At 46.9% G+C, this 18,953-nt stretch overlaps 1 protein-coding gene across 1 annotated transcript in view; it reads left to right on the top strand.

Annotated features, from left to right (window-relative positions):
• Nucleotides 1-438: 438 nt before the first annotated feature.
• LOC138753017 (butyrophilin subfamily 3 member A1-like) overlaps nucleotides 439-18,953 on the top strand; it is a 38,718-nt gene continuing 20,203 nt past the window's right edge. Inside the window, 10 exon segments of the mRNA XM_069915611.1 lie at nucleotides 439-618; nucleotides 4,814-4,989; nucleotides 5,572-5,662; nucleotides 8,016-8,251; nucleotides 8,253-8,361; nucleotides 15,309-15,324; nucleotides 15,326-15,591; nucleotides 16,026-16,194; nucleotides 16,796-16,862; nucleotides 16,919-17,091. Of these exon segments, the coding sequence (XP_069771712.1) occupies nucleotides 5,605-5,662; nucleotides 8,016-8,251; nucleotides 8,253-8,361; nucleotides 15,309-15,324; nucleotides 15,326-15,591; nucleotides 16,026-16,194; nucleotides 16,796-16,862; nucleotides 16,919-17,091 (1,094 nt within the window). The 5' untranslated portion in view covers nucleotides 439-618; nucleotides 4,814-4,989; nucleotides 5,572-5,604.

The following is an 18,953-nucleotide window of genomic DNA, read 5'->3' as shown; positions in this document are numbered from 1 at the left end:
CACCCCTTCCCAGTCCCCATTCTCACCTCCACCCCAAAAGGTCGGATTTGGTGGAGATACAGTGATAAAAAGGAATTGCAATTTCCAGTAACATTTTCGTCCCTCCCTCTTCTCTTCACCCACCCCCTCCTGCCTTGCCGACCTCCCCCCTTTTGTTCGGACGCCTGCCAGCAATGTTCCCCCACCGTCGGTGATGTTTCTCGGCTTGCGGATCAGTCGGGGAGTCCACAGAACTGGTTGGTACAAACCTTCATTTACTCGGGACCCTCGTGGGGGGGTGGATTGCGCTCGGGAACCTGCCCGGCACCGACCTCACGGGGCGGGGGTGGAATGCGTTCGGGGAGTGGGGTTGCGTTCGGGGAGGAGGGGGGGGATGCGTTCGGGGAGGAGGGGTGGGATGCGTTCGGGGCTGCCGGCTGGGCTCCTCATTCATAATGGAATGGAACGAATTGCTGGTCTCTGGGCTTGAAGGGTTGGACGGTCCCAGGGAACGTCCCTGGGGGCTGTAGCCGCCTCCATTCCTGTTTCACGGCGAAAGTGAAACTGACAAGCAGGCTGGTTCGCCCTTCACTGCCTGGAACCGAGACGGGCCGCCCGGCCGCAGCGCATGGGGAAGGGGTGAGTGAAGGCTGGGCTCTGGGGTTCACTCTCCCCACCCGCCCTCCGGGCTCTCCTCTCCCCACCCTCTGCAGCCTACAGAGGGCTGCCTGTAACACACAGAGGGGGGTGAATGAAGGGCTGGGCGGTGGGATTCACTCTTCCCCTCCCCATCCTTTACAGCCCTCCCTGCCCGCCATCAGTTCCCCCCCCCCCCGAGGAGGGGTGTTTCCAGATATTTGTCCGCGCAGCCGTGGCGCAGCTAAAGTTGCTTCACCCTTGCCCCGTCCCGACCAGATGCAGATACGTTCTCCCCTCCCCCCCCCCCCACACCTGGTGTGGGTTCTGAACTTGAAACGCTGGGCTGACTTTCCCCCCCCCTCCCCCCTCCCCCCTCCGCCATTAAATGCAAGTGCAGAGTAGCAGGTAAGGCAGCATCTGTAGAATGACCATCTTGTCAGGGGCTTAGTCAAGGGAGAAGCCAAAAAAAAATGCAGACAGGCGTCTGAATAAAAAAGACGAGGATGAGGAGTGAGGAGTGAAGGGCTGCAATGGGCCTCCTCCCATACAAGACCATACAGAATCCTTATTAATGTTTTTCATCCTAATGTTACTCAAATTGTAATTCCTGTCGATCACTGAATGTAACAGCGGTAGCAGTGAGATCAGAATCATGATTTCATTGTCAGGAAATCCGGGTTTTGTGGCACAAACATTTGTATTATAACCATCTTACAACATTATTATAAATATAATATTGCACGAAGAGTCAGGTAGCATCTGTAGCTCGTTGATCACTCAGGAATCGGATGGCGGAGGGGAAGAAGCTGTCCTTGTGCCGCCGAGTGCTCACCTTCAGGCTCCTTGACCTTTTCCCCAAAGGTAGCAGAGTGAAAAGGGCATGACCCGTGCGATGGGGATCTTTGAGGGTAGAGGCTCTCTTTAAGACACTGCCTCACGTCAACGTCCTCGATGGGGGGTGGGGGGGGGGGGGGAAATCTGGTGCCTGAGATGTCGCAGGCCAAGTTAACGACCCTCTGGAATTTCTTCTTGTCCTGAGAGTTGGCACCTCTGTACCAGGCATTGATGCCACCGGCCAGAATGCTCTCCGAGGTCCACCTTTACGGAATCTTTGTTGATGTACCGAATCTCCTTGGACACCTCACAAAGTACAGCCGCTGGTGAACCTTCTTCATGATTGCATCGATGTGGAGGCTCCAGGACGGATCCTCGGAGATGTTGACACCCAGTTATTTGAGGTTGTTAGCCCCTCTCCACCACTGAGCCCTTGATGAGGACTGGGACGTGTTCCCCCAACTTCCTCCTGAAGTCCACAATCATCTTGGTTTTGCTGACATTGAGGTTGTTGTTGCAGCATTCAGCGAGCTGATCCATCTCCCTCCTCTACACTTCCTCATTGCCACTTGTGATTCTGCTGACAACAGGGGTGTCATCGGCAAACTTGTAGACGGCATTGGAATTATGCCTGGCCACACGGTCGTGGGTGTTTAATGGGTAGAGCAGTGGGTCAAGCCCTCGTCCTCAGGATGCACTTGTGTTGATGATCAGTGAGGAGGAGACGTTGTTTCCCAATTCAAACTGATTGTGGTCTTCTGATATGAAAGTCAAGGATCCATTTGCGGGGGGGGGGGGGGGGGGGGGGGGGGGGGGGCCGTGGTGGGATGCAGAGGCCCAGGGTTTGTAGTGTCTTGACCAGCACTGAGGGAGTGATGGTGTTGAAGGCCGTGTGTATGAATTGGTGTTTTTGAGGTTGCTGAGTGGAGAGCCAGCGATATTGCGCCTGCCGTGGAGCGATTGTGACGATAGGCGAATTCCAGCGGGTCCAGATCTTTTATTTGGGTACGTGTTAATTCTGGCCATGACCAGCCTTCTCAAAGCATTTCATTGCAGTAGAAGTTAGTGTCAGTGGGCGGTCGCCGTTGAGGCAGTTCACACTGTTCTTCTTGGGTGCTGGGATGACTGATGCCCTTTCGAAGCAGGTGCCGGCCGCAATGAGAGGTTGAAGATGCCTGTCTAGTTGGTCGGTACAGATTTTCACTCCCCTGCCAGGTGCGCTGTCCGGGCCTGATGCCTGGTGGGGGATGCGCCCTCTTGAACGATGTTCTGACGTTGCCCTCAGAGCAGTGCTGGATGAAGGTGGTGCGGAGCCCTGTAGCTTTTAGGGGGTCCTAAATTGTGGCGGCTGGCGCATGCGCAATGTTGGGGGAAGTGTGACCACGGGGCCTCCCCCTCCCTTAACCCCCCCCCCCCACAGAGTTTGTGACACTGACCCTGCATGTCCATTTTGGTAAGTTTGAAATAGTCTTAATTATTCCAAATAAAATGGTGCTAGCTTTCTTAGCTCATCAGATCACCAGTGTCGTATCTTGGGGACAAGCCCCTCACTGCTGAAACTTATTTAAACATTTAGAAATTACACTTAAAATTGGGCCCCCTTCCCTGTTAAAACTTCAAGATTTAGTTCAATTCATTGTCACTGTATTAAACAGTGACCTATTATGTGAAATACCCTTTTCCCTGCTGCAAGGTGGACAGATTCGCCACCGGCAGGAGAGAGAAGCAAAAGAGAGCCTTCCCCTCCCCACCCAAGAATCACCGAGTTCCCATAGATTCATCTCCCGCAGCCACCCAGAGCCCGAACCATTAGCAACTCGAGCTCCAGATCTGAACCTCCAACGTGGGCAGGCGCTCCCCTCGCGCCCGTTGAACAAACTAATTCACAGCGGCTTTGGCTCTCCCGTTTTATCACCTTTTATCAGATGATCCGTGGGGTATCTGACCGCCGCTGTGCAAAGATGAAAACGTTTCTCGTTATTCGTTGTACATAAGCGCGGGAGCCCTTGAAAATCCTGGGCCTGTAGAATGCGCTACTTTTGCCAATATGTTCATCCTGCCCGGCCTCAGAGACAGGTATCACAGGATTTTCAGGGATTCGTGGGTTCTTCATCGGGTAGTAAAGCATCGTGGCCATCTATAGCGTTCGCCCTTGGTTTGTCAGCTGTGTTGGCCTGCACTCCCTGCCACAGCCAGCGTGTCTCTGTCTCCAGCTTCCTCCGGAATTGCTACTTTGCTTCAGGGATGGCCTTCCGCAGGCCATACCTGGACTTCTTGTAAAGGTCCCAATCCCCGGCCCTGTTCTTGCCCTCAGCAGGTTGCGAATTGCTGAGATAAACAGCCAGCAAAATTAAAATTACTCCTTTAAATTGCAATATCATATGCACGGCGGCAATGGAAACAACAGCGCGTGCAGACAAAACTACACGATTCGAGGTGCCATTGTCATTGGGTCATAAGGACCGGGAAGCATTAGAAGGTTCAAAACATAAATGAGCATTGAGTTTTAGCCTCGTAGGTATTTTGATACATGTAAGATGGACTGACGAAAAATGTTTTGTAATAACAAACGACAGAGATACTGCACAAAAGTTTTATCGACCTGTAGCGTATGCGCTACGACGAGTGTGGAAGGAAGACACACAAGGAGTCGAAATTGAAGACTGGCAGCTCTGATTACATGGGCCTCTGGTGCTGACGCCAGGGGCCCCACAGCATCAGAGCGCATACCTCCGGTTGGCCGGCCAGAGTTCCCCGTTTTCCTGCTGTGCGGAGGTCACCCAGGATGCCGGCTGGTGTCGACCCCTCCCCCCAGGTCCGCACGGACGCCGTGTTCATTGGCCATTTTGCAGGCCGGTCCGAGTCACCTCAAACGTGGGGCGCTGGAGACAGTCATTTTGGTGTCACCCCCTCTGAAGGTGTCATCCAGTGCGGTCTGCACCCCCCCCCTTCCAATGACGCCGGTGGGTAGGAAGGGGCAAGGAACAGAAATGAAAGGGTTATCATATGAGGAATGATTGTTGACTTGGAATGTACTCATTGGGGTCCAGAAGGATGAAGGGGGTGGTCTCAAGGAGGCATTTTGAAGGGTGAAAGGCCTGGACAGAGTAGATGTGGCAAGGACATTTCCCTTGGTGGTGGAGTCGAGGACAAGAGGGGGCAACAACTTAAAACAGATGTGGACACATTTCTTTTGTGAAAGGGCATGACATGAAACATTGTCTGTTTTTCTCTCTGCAGATTTTGCCTGACCTACTGAATAATTTTAACATTTGGGGTTATGCAGGAAATTCAAGGTCCCTTTCATTGTTCTTATTAATACATAAAAATAATATACTTCAACTTTTGTCTGCCATTACAGAGTCGCCACAAGCATTTACCCGGTGCCTCTAACAATAGGAGAAAGGGAAACGAAAGGGAGTCCCTTCAGAGACACTGAGTGTCCATAGATTCACCTCCAGTGCTCCAGAGGCCACACAGACAACCGTTTGATCCGTTGGTGACCCGAGCTCCAGGTCCGATCCTCCAACACGATTGGTATGCCTTCAGCGTCCTTCTTGTCCTCAGCGCCCTCTTGAGTCCCAGTTCCCACACCTGGTTCCCAGGAGCCAGCATTTGCGCGAGACCTTCGACTGCAGGCTGCCAACCTGTATGGGTCATTCAGCCACTCACCCCCTTCTTGGCCCATCATTATGGTCACCTTCCCTGTAGGATCGTCTTCTGTGCATCTCTGCGGGGAGGAGATGGGGGGGCGGGGACACGTTCTCCGTCCCTGGTACCCCACGCCATTCCACTGCTCCCTCAGAGTCTGCAACCTTTTATTGCCCGCTTCCGGCCGCAGGCGCTGCCATCTTGGGCACAGTCCTCCGTGGTTGCAGGATTTACCAAAGACCTCCATCAACTCTTTTAGCAGGCTGCTTAAAGCCTACATGGAGCCGTCGGCATCAGGACCAGGTGGTAGGACTCCGCGGAACAGCATTGCGTCTCCGCTCGCAGTTCACCTGGGACTGTTGCAGCAGCGCTGCCATTTTGCTTCCACGGTTGTGGCGATGGAAGGCAGTGGGATTGGAGTGGTGGGCAGACTGGGTGCCAACCCCTGTGAAATCTCGTGTCTTTCAGTGTGAGTGGACATCAATGCCACTGGCAGGGCCGATGGAGTCCAGGCTATTCCCCCTCTTCATTCTCTATGGATTCGTTCATCACCAAGTCGGTGAGTGGCACCATTGTGGAGTTGTTTACTGACGTTAGGATTGATGGGGAGAATGTTCTGGTGAAGTCGGGATTGGTGGGGAGAGAACATTCCGGTCAGGTCGTGATAGGTGGGGAGAGTATGTTCTGGTCAGGTCAGGATTGGTGGAGAGAGAGAATGTTCTGGTCAGGTTGGGATTGGTGAGGAGATAATACCCCTGTGTGACTCCATTGCCCTGGTGGTCTGTTTTTTTTGCAGTTGGGATGAGTTAAATTTAACATTTTTACATTTAAATTTTAAATTTAGACGTACTTAACAGCCTGGTCGGTAACAGGCCATTTCGGGCCACAAGTCCATGCCACCCAATTTACACCCCTTTAACCTACACCCCCGGTTACATTTCGAATGGTGGGAGGAAACCAGAGCCACTGGGGGAAAGCCCACGCGGACACGGGGAGAACGTGCAGACTCCTGACAAACAACGTGGGATTCGAACCCCGGTCTGGTCCCGATCGCTGATGCTCTAAAGGCGTTGTGCTAACCGCTACGTCAACCGTGCCGCCCTTCGATCCTGAAGTTGTGCCCTCTTGTCCTAGACTCTCGGACCGTGGGAAACAACCTTTCTACATCTACACCTTTCAACACTCAAAATATTTCAATGAGATTCCCCTCCCCATTCTCCTAAATTCCAACAAGTCCAGGCCAGGAGCCGTCAAATCTCCTCATATGATCACCCATTCGTTCCCAATCGAGTCTTCTCCAACATCCGCACATTCCCTTCTTAAAGGAGGGAGCCCAAAACTGCTCACAGTGCACCGCGAGAGGTCTCCCCAGGGCCTTGGAAAGCCTCGATATCCCACCCTGCTCTTGAAATGAATGCCAGCCACTCAACCTGTTAATTTACCTTCAGGCCATCCTGCACGAGGACTCCCAGATCCCTTTGCATCTGCGTATCTTCAATTATCTCCCCATTAAAAAAAATAGTCTGCCTGGTTTTTTTTTACACTTCTAATTCTATTTCATCTGCCACTTGCCTGCCCATTCTCCTCATTTGTCTAAGTCCTTCTGCAGCCTCCGTGTTTCCTCTACACGTCCTGCTCCTCCACCTCCCTTTATAGAGGGTTATTGAACATTACAGCACAGTCCAGGCTCATTAAAGTGAATGGGGGAAAGGTTAAGGGTAACAGAGTAGTGGGCACCTGGAAGGCATTGCCAGGGGTGGTGGTGGAGGCTGGTACAATAGGGACCTTGAAAAGACTCCTCGACAGGCACACAGAGGCAAGAAAGATCGAGGGTGACAGAACACTACAGTGCAGCGAGGCCACTACGGCTTCAGCCAGGTTATAGCTCTCGGTTATAGCCCTAAGGCAGGAGCTTGAATCCGCAGAAAAACACATCCCACCAGTCGAGTGGATTCAACACTGAGTTTATTCTGCCTTTTATAGTCAGCTCAGCTGCGTCACTGCTGGGGCGCGGCTTCAGCGGGCCAGCTGTTGATTAGTTACCTCGGATGCCCGGGCCCCCTGCGATCCGCTAGCGGTGATTGGCCTATGGAAACAGACATTTCAACCCACATGATGCTTTGCCGGTCACCGCATTCGATGGCCATTTCCAGTAGCGGGCTGTTACAAGAGCACTTTTTGGACCCTTAAGGTGGGAGGGAAGGATAGGGGAGATGTCCGAGGTATGGATTGAATTCAGGAGTTGTTGCAGCTCTACAAGTCTCTGGTGAGCCACACCCTGGAGTATTCTGTTCACCTCATTTATAGGAAGGATGGGAAGCTACGGAGAGGAGACTCACCAGGATGTTGCCTGGATTGGAGAGTGTGTCTTGTCAGGCAAGGTTAACAGAGCTGGGATTTTTCCCTTTGGAGAGGTCTACAAGATTCTGAGAGGCATGGAAAGCCAGCACCTTTTTCCCAGGGCAGGAGAAGCAAACAGCAAGGGTCATCTGTACAAAGTGAAGGAGGAGAGAAGTTTAGGAGAGACATCAGGGGTACGTTTTTTTTATGCAGAGAGTTTGTGGGTGCCTTGCCAGGGATGGTGGTGGAGGCTGGAACATTAGGGGCGTTTAAGAGACTCTTAGACCAGGGCACATGGATGGAAGAAAAATGGAGGGTTAAGAGGTTGGATGGGATTAGCTTCCTTTGGTGGGTATATATAGGTCGGCACAACGTCATGGGCTGAAGGGCCTGTTCTATGCTGGAATTTTTTTTACACAGAGAGTGGTGGGTGCCTGGAATGCATTACTGGGGTGGTGGTGGAGACTGGTACATGGATTGTTGAGGTTTGTATGAGTCAGAACAACATCGGGGAGTGAAGGGCCTGTACTGTATGCCCTATGGAAGCTGCTATCTAATGTCTTGCTTTGCAGAGGGGCTGGAGTTGCATTGCTCCCGGATCCCAATCGTGACCTACGTGGGTTCTCAGGTGGTGCTGGAGTGCCAGGCTGTTCCCCTCATTGATGTAGAGGGTAAGGAGATCCGTTGGACCAAGGACAAGGCCCTGGTACACCTGTACCGCTTCGGTCATGATGAGAATGATCAACAGCACCCCAGCTTCCAGGGCAGGACCCAGCTCTTCAAGAACCAGTTCCACAAGGGCAACGTCCTCGCTGTTGCTGCAAAGTGTGATTCTCTCCGACCTCGGCACCTACAGATGTTTCGTTGAGATCTTGCCGGAGGTAAACGACGACTCTGATATCGACCTTCAGGTGTTGAGTAAGTAGTCATGCTTTTTGTCAACCGATCTCCCAAGGGCAACCCGACGAAACAGCGCTTTCCGGTCCTCAGCGCGAAACACGCAGGCACCCAACCAGACACTACACACGTAGAGACAAACAATACATACCTAATTTTTTAAATGTAGACATTCTGCCCGTAACAGGCCCTTCCAGCCCATGGGCCATTCTGCCCAATTGCACCCAATTGATCTTCAACCAAGGCCTGTTTTGAACTGTGGTAGGAAACCAGAGACCCTGCGCAAAATATACTGTTACATCATAGATCAGCAACAATAAAAATTCACCAAGACAGTGGTATTTTTAAAACAATATTTTTATTAACAATTACTAATGTTACAAGGCCCCAAAACGCAGCAGCAATAGACATTCACCATGACAAATGGTGACTTAAACAAAAATTGTTTTTAACTACCTTTAAACATGAAAACAGAATCAAACTTTAACTTATCACTATTAACTTAACCCCCTTCTAATTCTAAGCGTACATGTATGTAATGTGTATGTAAATTTAAGAAAGTTCTTTGGTTCACAGTCCAATCTCACTTCTCATTCTTCCAAGTTGTCTGGTTGCAGGCAATTCTTATACTGTGCACAGAATTTAACACGTATAAAGTTCACCAGGCTTTGGGCTTGAAAGGTAAATGGTTACCGCTCAGAAAGGTTCCTGTAGGTTTGCAGAGAGAGATGTGTGGTTCCAGAATTTCCACCGACTGAGATACCAGCATTAGTCACCAGTCGAGTGGATTCAACACCAAGTTAATTCTGCCTTTTATAGTCAGCTCAGCCATGTCACTGCCGCCGGGCGCGGCTTCAGCGGGCCAGCTATTGATTGATTATCTCGGATGCCCGGGCCCCCTGCAATCCGCTAGCGGTGATTGGCCTATGGAAACGGGCATTTCAACCCGCACGATGCTTTGCCGGTCGCTGGGTTCGACAGCCATTTCCAGTAGCGGGCCGTTACGAGCACTTTTCGGACCCTTAAGTTGGGAGGGAAGGAAAGTATAGGGGAGCTGTCCGAGGTATGGATTAAGTTCAGGAGTTGTGAGGTCATGTTGCAGCTCTACAGTGTCTTGCCCCATCAGGATTCTCCAGATGATAACCTCTTCTTTCAGGCTAGCACAGAGTTCCTTTCTGTTCCTCTAATTCCAAGAGAAACATCAGACAGATAGCACTTCCAGCCATCCGCCACTCTGGAGCTTCTGTTTCGGTTCCAACAAGTTTCTCCTGGATTGTTACAGCCTTCTGTGTCACACACAGTCCAAGACTCCCTTCTGTCTCCCTCTCTATCTGAGATTTAAAACTGCCAGGCAGCATGTCCTTTTCTCTCTCACTTGCAAAAAACCCCTGACCTTCTCCAGCAAACAATAGGAGTTCATCTTTTGGTTCATTTGTTGTTTTTAGGTAAACAAGAACCTCTCAATGACCTTCTGTGAAGAGGTATTAGGAGACAGCCTGTCTCTTGTTTTGGCTTTAAAGACAATAGTCCAATCATTCACTTCAATTAATAGCCACTTGTGCAATGTGCATAGCATTCTCCATAGCTTCTGTAAAGTCACTGAATATGAATCCTCCAGTATTTCAAATAGTATCTGTTTTAAAGTGCATGTATGTACTGTCGGACTCTGGCTTTAACTTACTCTTAATTTAGTCTATGTGTAGTCTGAGTCCAGCGCGTTCTTTGAATGAAGTGATAGGAGAAGGTATTCGGTTCCACAGTCAATTTATTACACAGCACAAGAATAAAACTTAACAGAGCTCTGGGTCACTCATTAGTTCATAGGTCACCTGCACAGTGAGCTACTCCCCAAGACTGACCCCTATTGTCCAGTTGGCTCAGTTTATATAGGTCAACCTTATCATACAGAACAAAAGTTGGCTTCCTTTGCTAGATTTCATTATCATACAGAACAAAAATTGTCTTCCTTTGCTAGATCTTTTTGCATAAGGGTTATCACAAGTCATCTCCTGTTTTGCAGATATCTGGGGTGTAGCACTCCCATCTTAATCCTCCAGGCCAGACTATCCTGTTGTGTTGATCAGAAATTAATTCATCCCCAGATATTTCTAATCACCATTCTGCTCCTGTCTGGCCAATTTCTGCTGTTCTCTTTAACACCCTCCTCCTGCCTTAATCTTCCTCCTAGACTGGTTTTCCATTCCCTTTGTTTATTGCAGGCCATTCTTTGTTCTGGTCTGGCCTGTGTCTCCTGTGCTACTCACCACCTCCTTCAGTTTGAGCATTCCTCCTAAATCGTTTTATGCATTTCCTCTCCCTGTATTTGGGAGCAGACAATTTTGCTCAGCCAACTTTGCTCCATGCTGTGATTGCCACTTAATCACATTCCTCTTTTTCCCTGAACCATGCAGTAAATATAAACTTATTAATTAATCATTTCTTTCATAATGTTTTAAACCCTAGATTCCAACAGTACCTACTCTAATTTTACCAATTTATCTCCCAAAAATATTCCTAAATATTCTGTGTCCTGGGTAAACTTGTACCTCTCACTTTGTTTGTTTTAGATTGGTCACAGTGTTTGAGCTACCGAAAGAAAATAGACACACATGCCAAGAGCACTTCAGTTTATACAAATCTTTATTATAAATTCTAAAGCTGATATCAAACTACAATATGCAAGCCCTTCCCAATTATACACTTGGACTGGTCCCAACTGCCGAGGCAAGGCAATGGCCACACACTTGTAGTAGGTTGCCGGGGGCGCCGGTAGCAGCTTCTCCACCTCCCCCGACCGGACATTGGCTGGACTCTAGAAGTTCTTCTTCTTGCTGAGAGATGTTGCCACCTCTCAGAGAGTCTCAAACTTCAGCAGCGGGACCATGGCTTATATTGCCCAAAACCTGCTTACTCAAGCACCTATTCCCAGCACAAAAAGAAAGATAAGCGAGCAAGCTAGCAGGCCTAGGCTTCTATCGAATAACACAACTTTCTAGCTTATCACTTTGAATACAATGGTTTATTTTGCTTCAAGGTTAGGTCGCTGTCTGACAGTCTGTGACCAATATACTAACAAGCAGGAAGATTAAACGTTCTTGGTACCAGATGTCTTTTTGTCAGATAACTGCATCTCTGGGCCCCATGGTGGAATTTAGCTTATGTATATGATTCCTACATTATACTCAAAGTAGGTTACTGATACTCAGCCTTGTATAATCAAAAGCAGGGTCTAAATCCTCCATTACATTCTGTCACACTAATAATATATCATCTTACTTAAATCTAAACTTAACCCAGCTATGTGTAAATGTATATATATGTGTGTGTGTGTATGGATTACCCAAACCATTACAACTTAGACATAATTCAAAATGTTTCTATGAGGTCCCCACACCACCTCCCCCCCCCCCCCCCCCCGCCCATTCTTCTGAACTCCAAGGAGCCATCAAATATTCCTCATGTGCTAATCCCTTCATTCCAGGAATTATTCTTGAGACTCTGAACCCTCTCCAAAGCCAGCACTTCCTTATTAAATAAAGAGCCCATTACTGTAGCCCACACTTCAAGTGAGGCCTCAACGTCACGTCCCTGCTCTTGTATGCTTTTCCCCAGATATGAACGCCAACACGGCATTTGCCTTCTTCACCTGGAGGTCAAATCTTTGGGGAGTGGTTTTCAAACATTTTCTTTCCACTCATAGACAACCTAAAGTAATCCCCATGCCATAGATCATAGATTCACAAGGTGGGGCTCGAATTCCGCGCTGTCTATAAGGGGTTTGTACGTTCTCCCTGTACTAGTGTGGGTTTTCCCTGGGGGGGAGGCTCTAGTTTCTTCCAAAATGTACTGGAGAGTATAAATTAATGGGTGTCGACTGGGCAACACGGGCTCATGGGTCGAAAGGGCCTGTTTCCGCGTTGTATGTCTAAATTGAAAAATTATTTAACATTCAGATTTAAGGAGGAATAAAGAAGTGATTAACCAGTAAATGTTGGTAGTTTATTCATTAGCAAATACAGCGAGCTTCATTTATCAAAACGAGCAGCTTTAAAGAAAATCAACGCTTGGCAAAAATGTAAACAACATTTTTTATCCATTCAAAAAATGAGGGTGCAAAGCTTGAAATTATGTTTAAAAATAAACAGAGAAAAAGGAAACTGCAATTGAATTTCTTTGTGGAGAAGATGACCTGTGCTAAACATGGTCCCTTGTTACCACTGTGCATCTGTGGCACATATGATGACCTGTGCATCTGTGGCACATAAGATGACCTGTGCTAAACATGGTCCCTTGTTACCACTGTGCATCTGTGGCACATAAGATGACCTGTGCTAAACATGGTCCCTTGTTACCACTGTGCATCTGTGGCACATAAGATGACCTGTGCTAAACATGGTCCCTTGTTACCACTGTGCATCTGTGGCACATACTCAAAAACTCGTTAAATTAAAAAAAGTTTGAGTTTTCAAAAAATCTGGAGATTCTAAGTTGGTCTGGATTTCTGGCATCTGAATTTCCACTGGAGTGTCCGTGAGCATTGCCTGGTGACCCTAACAATAGGAGAAAGACAAACAAAGATGAGATTCCCCCTCAGAGTCACCGAGTGTCCATTGTTATGAGTCCGGAGGACCCCAAAACCCAGCAGCATAGACATGCACCATGACAAATGGTTACTTAAACAAAACTTGCTTTTAATTATCTTTGAACATGAAAATAGAACCAAACTTTAACTTAACTCTATTGACTCACTTAACCTTCTAATTCTAAGTGCAGGTGTGTGTAAGTTCAGCAAAGTTCTTTGGTTCACCGTGCAATCTCATTGGTTGCAGGCCATTCTTGTACTTTGCACAGAAGTTAACATAATAAAGTTAACCAGGCTTTGGTGCTTAACAGGTGAATGGTTACCACTCAGAAAGGTTCTTGTTGGTTTTCAGAGAGAGAGTTTTTCTTGTTCCAGGACATCCACAACTGATTCCTTTTTTAATCAGCCACTGCAGTGTCTTGCTGATGAAACTTGCCCCTTCAGGGTTCTCCAGATGATCACCTCTTTCTTTCAGGTCCCCACAGAGTTCCTTTCTGCTTCTCCTATTCCAAGGGAAACACCGGACAGTCAGTCCTCTCCTTTAACTGGGCCGTCTTCCAAAGCTTGTCAGCTTTTCCCTCTGGAACCGATGTCTGTGTGTCTCTCCTCTCCCTTTCTCACTCCCTCCAACTCTCAGAGCAAAGCCTGTTTTTATTCTGCTCTCTGCCTGCAAAGATCACATGATCTTCCAGACAATAAATTCTGTTTTCCAGACAGAGCTGCTACTGCCTGTTGTTACATTTGTTGCCTTTTGCAAATAACAGTCCATCCTGAGTCTGTGAGAGCTCTTGCAAAAGCTCCTGCAAAAAGTCAGTTTTTTAAAGTGTTTGTGTGTGATCTGTTCCAACAAACCTTTCCCAATTTATCTCTGAAACACCTCTATATACTCTGTCACACCGTGGATTCTCCTCCAGCACCCCCGCGGCCTCTGCAGCCGCATGGACTCCTGGTCGATCCATCGTTAAACCCGAGCTCCGGGTCCAAACCTCCAAGGATTCAATATCACTTTCAATCTATTTCTTGTCAAATACCTAAAAAAGAACAATTTTCAGAATTATTATAAAGCAGCTCAATTGAAATTTATTAGTGGAATGTTTGACCTAAATAAGTTGTCAGTCTGGGCGAAGATAGAATTAGCTAAAATTGGTTTATTGGCAAGAATTTATTTCTAAATGGAATTCAAAATGACTAGATGGTAAAGATCCACCGATATTGAAGCATTTAATTATGGAATAAAATTGATTCATGAGGTAGGTGGACAAGGTATGATTTCATCTAAAAACTCCTTTATATCAAAATAGACTTTTTCCTTTTACTGTTAATCAATTTTTAAAGATATGGTATCAATTGGGAATTAAAAAGGAGAGTATTATTTTGAGGCTGGGAAATTTACTTCTTTTAATTGATTGAAGGAAAAATTCCTAATAATACTTTTTTGTTATCATCAAGTCTCTCTCTCTCTCTCTCTCTCTCTCTCTCTCTGAGAAAAAAGCCTGTTTGACTCTCTCTGCTTGCAAAACCACATGACCCTCTTAGGACAGCAAGTTCCCTTCCAGACAGAATGCGGCTCTGACAAGCTCTTTCATCTGTTGCCTTTTTGTAAACAACAATCCATTAGTGAAGTCCCTTGGGCACTCTCCAAAGCTCTTGCAAAGGCTCTGGGGCCGACATGTTTAGCATTAGCGGAGCTCCAGTAGTTTAAATAAGATCTGTTTTTAAATGTTTGTAGTGACCTACCCTTACAAACCTTTCCCAATTTATCTCGCAAAAACATATCTATATACTCTGTCACAACACACACACACATATATATTATGTCCATATGTGTATTTTATTGTAATTGAATATAATTATGGTTTTAACCTTTTAAACATAAAGTATTCAAAACAAAAGGAAGCCTTCAGCGCCCGATGCCTTCTCGCTCTCAACTCCCAATGCAATACATGGTTCCCATGAGGCGGCTCCCAGCAGCCCGCAACCTGGTGTGGGTCTTCGACCGCAAGTTGCCACATGGGACTGCATGGGTCCTTCAGCTGCTGAGACCTCCCCCCCCCCCCCACCCCACCCCTGCTGGTCTGTTGCTGTGGTCACCAACCTGTAGGGTCATCTCCCATGCTTTTCCTTCTCAACGGATCAGGGGATCGGGGGTGGGGGGGAATGGTGGTGTTCACCCCATGTCTGGTCCCCTACACCCCCCACTGAGATTCTGCAACCCCCCCACCCCCACCTTGTGGTCCGCTGCCTGGTCATACCCATAATTCCCTGGTGTGGGGCTTGAAGGCGTATAACCCTGTGGTTGTCAGGCCACTGCTTCCACGTGTACCCACCCACTCCTCCCCTCTCCACTGCTGCTTGCCTCGGGGAACTGAACCATGTTGTTCCACAGGTATCGGTCTGCAAGCCTTCCATCAGCCTGCACCGCTACACCAGCAATGGGATTGAGCTGACCTGCGATTCCCAATTATGGTTCCCTGAACCTGTGGTGGAATGGAAGGGCTCACGTGGAGAGGACTTGAGCAACAAGTCCACCATCACTACAGTGAAAGATTCCAAAGGATTCTACAATGTGAGGAGCATCATCGAGGTGACAGGAGACTCCAGAAACCACTATAACTGTCTGATGGGAAGCAAAGAAATGAATCCTCTCTCAGCGACACTTGAGGTGGCAGGTCAGTGATTAACATTTGTGACACACAATAGTCCGCAGAGGCCGTGATTGGAGTAAAAACATGCTGGGGGGACTCAGCCGGTCTCGCAGCATCTGTAGAAGGTAAAGATATAGAAACCGGCGTTTCAGGCCTGAGCCCTTCTTCAAGGTACAAGCAAAAAAAAAAGCAGGCGGGCGTCAGAATGAAGGCTGAAGACTGGTTGGGGAAGGAGAGATTCTAATGGGTTATGATAAGAGGAGAATTGATTTTGGCTCTGTGCAGGGAAAGAGAGAGAGAGAGAAAGGAAAGAAGGAAGGAAAGAGGTGGGGGCAAGGTGACAGAGGGAAGAATGGGGGGGGGTTTAACAGAAACCGGAGAAGTCGCCCAACCATATGGTTGGGTGTGCCAGACGGAAGTTTTTTTTAAAATTAAATGCGAGGTTCTCCACTTTGGAGGTAAGAACAGGAAAGAGGACATTTATCTAAATGGGATCTGTTTAGGAAAAGGGGAGATGCAGCAAGACTTGGGCGTCGCTGTGCATCAGCCATTGAAAGTGGGCTTGCAGGTGCAGCAGGTGGTGAGGAAGGCGAATGGTATGTTGGCATTCATAGCGAGAGGATTTGAGTACCGGAGTAGGGAGATCCTGCTACAGGGCCTTGGTGAGACCACACTTGGAGTACTGCATGCAGTTTTGATCTCCTTATCTGAGGAAGGACATCCTCACCATGGAGGGGGTGCAGAGAAGGTTCACTAGACTGATACCAAGGATGGAAGGACTTGCAGATGAAGAAAGTTTGAATAGACTAGGCTTGTATTCTCTGGAATTTAGAAGATTGAGGGGGGATCTTAAAGAAATATATAAAATTCTTAAGGGATTAGACAGACTAGATGCAGGTAGGTTGTTTCCATTCCTGGGAAAACCCAGAACCAGGGGGTCACAGTTTAAGGATAAGGTGAAGATGAGGAAAAATTTCTTCTCGCAGAGGGTGCTGGATCTGTGGAATTCTTTGCCCACAGGAAGCCATTGAGGCCGGTTCCTTATCAATATTTAAGAGTAGGTTAGATTTGGCTAAGGGGATCAGGGGGGTCTGGGGAGAAGGCAGGAACCGGGGACGGATCAGCCATGATCATATTGAATGGCGGGGTAGGCTTGAAGGGCCAAATGGCACCTATTTTTTCTATGCTTCACTTAACGGCTTAATATCTCTTATTTGGCTGATCTCAGACTAGTCCCCCTATTTAAAATCCAGAACGCCTGGGAGCAGGATCTGAATCTTTCATTGCCCGATGAGGTTTGGGGCTCCATTTGATTAACACAAATTCCTTTTGTGTACGGCTTTGTTTGCAGCAATTTAAGGTGGTCCATAGAACACATATGTCTAAAGTTAAATGGTCTCGTTTCTACTCAGACACAAATCCTCTATGTGACAAATGTAAAGCAGGTGATGCTTCTTTAGTTCTTATGTTCTGGATCTGCCCTGATTTAGCAGAATTTTGGAAAGATGTTTTCGAACACTATCGGTAATTCTTAAGATAAAATTGGAACCTGACCTTTTAATTGCACTTTCTGGATCACCTCAAGATGTCGAATTTTATCTTTTACTTCATTGATAGCCAGACGTAGAATTTTGATTAAATGGAAAGATAATACTCCGCCTACAAACACACAATGTCGAAAAGGATATTATGTCTCATTTAACTCTGGGGGGGAAAAAAAAAATTAGATGAGCTATCAAGGATACAAACATTTGATTTCAAAAGACATGGGGCCTATTTATGGACGATGATCATAATCTGTAGCTTTAAGGTTCTGGAATTTTAGCACTGTGTTGTCCCTCTCGAGGTGGGTGGGGGGGGGGTCACTTGGTTCATACACGTCAACGTTCATTTTCATTTTCAGTCGTTTTTATTGGTTTTTTATAATGAATGCAGTTCAACGAAGAAAAGGGGACAAACTGAAAATACAATATCACAAACTCGTGTATGTCAAGATAAAACTTTCCAATGGTTCTCACTTTCTTTTCACTCACATCCCACTTTAAGTCATCCCTATGCCGTCAGTGCTCCTGGGATCGGTAAGGTTGTCTGTGGGTGGAAAGAAAAAGTTTGAAAACCACTATTTTAATCTTCCCTTATTGACTCGTTATGTGCACAGTTTCATTGCTCCAAAGGAAATGGGCCAGTGACCATTTTTTCTCAAGCAAAATATTTCAGTAACAATTGGATCTGGAGCAGTGGTTCTCAACCTTCCTTTCCCACTCGCACACCACCACCGTAAGCAATCCATTACTAATCACAGAGCACCATAGGGATTACTTAAGTGGGATGTGAGTGGAAAGGAAAAGGTTGAAAACCACTGGTTTAAACACTATAACGTGTTTCCCCCCTTCCCCCACCCCACCCCGCAGTGCACTGGCTGAAGACTGAAAAGACAACCAAAAATATATATTAAAATAACACCTAACTTACTCTATTAGAAAAAAGCTAACCAAAAAAATCTGAGCTGCTTATCCTGAGGGTTACATATATTTTGTAGCTTTTGATTCATAACATGAATCAAGAAACAAAGGTAAGTCTCTATCTCATTTGGAAGAGTGAGGACATCTAATCACATTAAAAACATTCACATCAAATGAAAATAAGACAGGAAACGGTCACCGTCAAGTTTCACCAGTGAATCAAATGCACGATATCTAATTTTGTTTTCTAACTGATATGAGAAAACCAGTGAATCACTGTTGGGGGTTTAGAGTCTTCTCATTTGAATGAGACGGCTCTTTATGAGACGGCTCTTTTTTAAAATTGTTTTTATTTTTCACACTATGAACCATATTAACCAAAATACACACAAACATTTCCCTCTTGAATATACACAGTGGCATTTTCTCCCCCTTTTCCCCCCTACCTTCCCTCCCCCTTCCAAACCCATTAAACGTTCAACATATACAATACAATAAAACCATTAAACAATGTCATCACACAATGAAAATAAACAAGAAAATTGTGTCATCTACTTTTACACACTGGATCAGTTCATTTCGTCTTCTTCTCATTCTGTCATTTTAAGGGGTGGAGGTCCGCGATACGCCCTCTTTGTTTGTGTTCCATGTACAGTTCCCAAATTTGTTTGAATACTGTGATGTTATTTCTTAAATTAATATGTTATTTTTCCAATGGAATACATTTATTCATTTCTGTGTACCATTGCTGTTCTCTCAGGCTCACTTCTGATTTCCAGGTTGACATTATACATTTTTTTGCTTCAGCTAAGGCTATAGTAATAAATCGTTTTTGCACTTCATCCAGTTTGAGGTCTAGTTCTTTACTTCTTATATTACTTAGAAGAAAGTTCTCTGGATTTTTTGGTATGTTGCTTTTCGTGA

This window comes from Narcine bancroftii, chromosome 2, assembly GCF_036971445.1.
Source record: "Narcine bancroftii isolate sNarBan1 chromosome 2, sNarBan1.hap1, whole genome shotgun sequence".
Classification (NCBI taxonomy): domain Eukaryota; kingdom Metazoa; phylum Chordata; class Chondrichthyes; order Torpediniformes; family Narcinidae; genus Narcine; species Narcine bancroftii.
The sequence above is the reverse complement of the archived record's forward strand: the minus strand, read 5'-3'. Positions and strand labels throughout refer to the sequence as shown.